We start from the raw sequence: 3,962 nt of genomic DNA, 5'->3' as shown, positions 1-3,962 counted from the left end.
TTCTGAAAGACCGAGGGGGAGTTGGGCGGTCTGGTTGGGACGTCCAGGATCTGAACGCTTTTCCTTTGGAAAGTTTGTAAAGTCAGTCCAGGGAACCACCAGCTGTGAGCTCCACCTGGACCCCCTCTCAGGCTTCGCTTGTGATTGGACTCCGGCTAGCACGTGACCCTGGGATATTTACTGCCTCAGTAATGAAAGAAGTGCAGAAGACAAGATCAGGTGAAGCTCGGAACCAGCAGCGAGGTCTCCACCTGAAGATCTAGAGCTGCTCCAGTTGGGACCCCATCGGGAGATGAATTCTTACCTGGAGTACACTCCTTGCGGCGAGATGGTGGCCTTCTCACCCAAATTCTGCCGCAGCGAGCAGAGAAATATTTCCTTGCAATCCTATCCTGGAAACGAAGTGGACACTCACTATGTGGGCAACTTACCGATCGGTGTCCACCCTACATCGGGCCACCAGACTTCTCACCAGTCCCAGGCACTCTATGTCCCTTGTAGCCTGGAGGGTTCCTATGAACCAAGCGCACCTGCAGACTATAACTACCTCCAGCTCGGCCCTGACTATGACTTTCCCTATGGAACAACTCACCCCATGGAAGACACCGGGGGGCACCTCCAATACAGCAGCTCTGTCTTCTCAGGAAACGGACCTTACTTGCTGAATGGACACATCACCTACAAGGCTGCTGGGGAGGACCATCAGGTGGCCCCACGTAAGGAACAGATGGACCTCTACCCGGGCAACTTTCAGAACTTTTCTCCTTCCTCTGGTTCCTACCCCAAACCCAACTCCCCAGCCTCCGACAATCAGAGCACAGGAAACACTTTCGATTGGATGAAAGTTAAACGGAATGCTCCAAAGAAAAGTAAGTACTGTCAATTCTCTATCTATATCTTTACGAATGTTAACGAATAAATCTATATCTGGAGTAGAGTTCAGCAGATTTTCATATGTCCTCAAATATACGAAATTTGTGGCGATAACTCCCTTGCATGTTGGGTATCCTTTCTGTGTAGTGTTACTAGGTCAAAGAAAGTTGTATTCTATGCTTTTGTAGTTTTGTTAGTTTTTTTTAGCAATTACAAGAAATCATCGGAAATATGTGTGTGGTAATGAAACAGAAACGGAGAACCGTGTTTATAAAACATCGAAAATGCATGTAATTATTTGGTATTTATTATGTTAGTGTCTTTGGATGGCATTGTGCCGATTTTTAACGCTTTCTATTCCTTCTACAGCTTCACCCTCTGAATATGGAGTAGCCCACCCTCCCAGCACTACCATGAGGACGAATTTCACCACCAAACAACTTACAGAACTGGAGAAGGAATTTCATTTTAACAAATACTTGACCAGAGCCAGGCGCATAGAAATTGCTAACTCCCTTCAGCTGAACGACACTCAGGTCAAAATATGGTTCCAAAACAGGAGGATGAAGCAGAAGAAACGGGAGAGAGAGGGGACCCTTCCCAGCCCCCCAAACTCTGAGACTGTCCCCCATGGCTCTGTGGACTTCCATCAGAAAGGGGCTCCAAAAAATGAACCTATGTCCCCACCCAGAGAGGTCCCATCGCCCTAAAGACAACTGGAGTAGACCTGATTTCAGGCTGAGGGTACCTGATGCCTTTGCACTATGCAGCAGCGCTATTTCTGGAGTGACGTGAATGAGGACTGTGTATATAATAGAGTTTATAGTCCAATAGACTCCTCATATTCTGTATTCAGGGAAACTGGCATGCAACACAGTTCTGCTAAGGAGCTTCTGACAAGGTTTCTTTTGTGTTGGCCTGTTGAGTTTACACACGGGGTCCTGCCATGCATGGACCTCACTATGCAAGCCACGAACCCGATGGCACATTCAATCAGTGGCATCTGTGGTCGGCCAAAGATAGGGTCTGGATGCGACCTGTTTTATGATTATTTGCACTATTGCCTTTCGATTTGCTTTACACTGTGCCTGAGGTAGGATGAGCCATACGAATGTTTTTTCATTCATCAGGTATTATTTGGTTGGTTTCTATCGGTGTATAGATATTTTTTAAATGCAAAATGAGTTGGAATTGATCAAACTCGCCTATTTTAATTGTTTTATAATAAAATGATACATTCTAGTTTTATGTCTCATCCATAAGTATTGGGTCAGTACGTAATGTATATATAGTGCACTTTTTTTCTGGGGGTGGGGCTAGACACCCCAATAAACCCTTATGGTTGGTTTTCTACAAGAGGTCACATAAAATCGGTCATGGGAACATCAAGCTTGTCTACTTTGTAATCCTGAAGTCAACTGGTTGTTCTATAGATCCGATCCTTTGCATATTAAAGGTGACTTCTACATCAAAAAGGCTCCCTGACTGAGAGAATTACAAATTCTCACTTTCAAAGTGAGCATCACAAAAGGCCCATCAGATCAGAATCACACGTGTCTGATTCTATTCAGCAAGTTCACAGGGTCACTGGAGATGACACTCAGGGGCGATCACAGCGCTGCAATATTACATGTGTAATATGGATTTATAGGTGGAATGTGAGGAGCCAAGCAATGTTTCAGAACACTGGAAGTAGGCGGGGCTGAAACACAAACACTACACAAAAGTTACTTGGGGAAAGTTCATTGCAGGGCAGCAGCACAACATTTTGTATGTTATCTGAGCATATTTTTTTATTATTTTTTTATTAAAGTGCAAATTCAGTGACATTTCATAGTATCAGGTTCGGATTCAGAGACTTCAGTGCACTTGATTAGCTACATCTTAAAGAACATCCAAGGTGAAAATAAACTAATGAGAAAAACAATTGTATTTCATCATGTCACATGTCACTTCATTTGTCCTTTAAGCCTGGTGCTTACCTTTAATTTTGATTAGCGAATCACTAACCAATTTTACCATCTCCATTTAGTAAGAGGGCTTACAGATTTTAAATGCTATGAACAGATTGTGCAGGCAACAAGGTCTCATACTAAATGGAGGGGGTTAAATTGGTCAGTGATTGGCCAGTCAAGATTGGATGCACCTTTAGAATATTTTGCTGAGAGATGTGATATTTAAGCCTAGCACACTCTTTCAATTATGATTGGCCAATCACTGACCAATTTTACGACCTCCATGTACCATAAGGGTTTGCCTACACAATCTGCTCATAGTATTCAATATATATATTGACCCTCATACTACATGGAGGTGATAAAATTGGTCATGGATTGGCCGATCATGATTGAAAGTGTGTACCTGGCTTTAAACTCAATATTAAATCTGCACCAATTTAAGCCTGGTACACACCTTCAATTATAATTGGCCTATCACCAACCAATTTTACCACCTCAATGAAGTTTAACAGATGTTGAGCACTGTGTACAGATTGTGTAGGAAAGCCCTCACACTACCTGGAGATGGTAAAATTGGTCAGCAATTGGCCAAGCAAAGTTAGGTCTGGAACCCACTACACATCGCAATCGCTAGCGTTTTGTATATGCGTTTTGTAAGCGATTTCATGAGTGATTTTGGTAGCGTTTTTAAAAAGTGTCAGTTTTTTGCCAGCGATTGTGTAGCGATTAGCGTTTTTATTTCTGATTGGTCCTTTCTATGAATTTTAATTTTTTTTACAGTGTGCAGTTATTTCTAAACGCTAGTAAAATCGCACTGTGCAGGTTTTGATGAGCGATTATGCCAGTGTTTATATACTTTACATTGCAGAACTGCTAACGCTAAACGCTAACAATGCTGCATGTCCTGCGTTTTGCGATTTGGTAATCGCTCCAGTGGAATTTGGCCCATCCATTAACATTAGCTGAGCGTTTAGGGAAATCGCTAGCGGTTCGAATCGCTCCCTAAATGCTCAGAAAATCGCTCAAGTGGGTTCCAGACTGTAAGCACTATGGGATGGGGTGACTCTAAACTGTAAGCTCTATAGGTGAAAGGGGTCCCCCTTTCCAAGTCAAGTTTCTGCCACTATTTCA

At 43.1% G+C, this 3,962-nt stretch overlaps 1 protein-coding gene across 1 annotated transcript; it reads left to right on the top strand.

Moving 5' to 3' along the window:
• Window positions 1–292: 292 nt before the first annotated feature.
• Window positions 293–1,905, top strand: HOXD1 (homeobox D1). The gene is made up of 2 exons (XM_068247009.1): window positions 293–869; window positions 1,243–1,905. Exons 1-2 carry the CDS (start codon window positions 293–295, stop codon window positions 1,581–1,583), a joined length of 918 nt encoding a protein of 305 aa, XP_068103110.1. The 3' UTR covers window positions 1,584–1,905.
• The last annotated feature ends 2,057 nt before the right edge of the window (window positions 1,906–3,962 follow it).

The sequence above is a fragment of the Hyperolius riggenbachi genome, chromosome 7, assembly GCF_040937935.1.
Source record: "Hyperolius riggenbachi isolate aHypRig1 chromosome 7, aHypRig1.pri, whole genome shotgun sequence".
In the NCBI taxonomy this organism is placed as follows: Eukaryota; Metazoa; Chordata; class Amphibia; order Anura; family Hyperoliidae; genus Hyperolius; species Hyperolius riggenbachi.
Note: the sequence above shows the minus strand (reverse complement) of the source record. Positions and strands in the feature narration are given on the sequence as shown.

What these genes read in the sequence shown, in the direction of transcription:
- HOXD1 (XM_068247009.1), top strand. Translation starts at nt 293, where the DNA reads ATGAATTCTTACCTGGAGTACACTCCTTGCGGCGAGATGGTGGCCTTC. An exon ending in ACGGAATGCTCCAAAGAAAA is followed by an intron (nt 870 to 1,242) that starts GTAAGTACTGTC and finishes TTCCTTCTACAG; the next exon opens with CTTCACCCTCTGAATATGGA.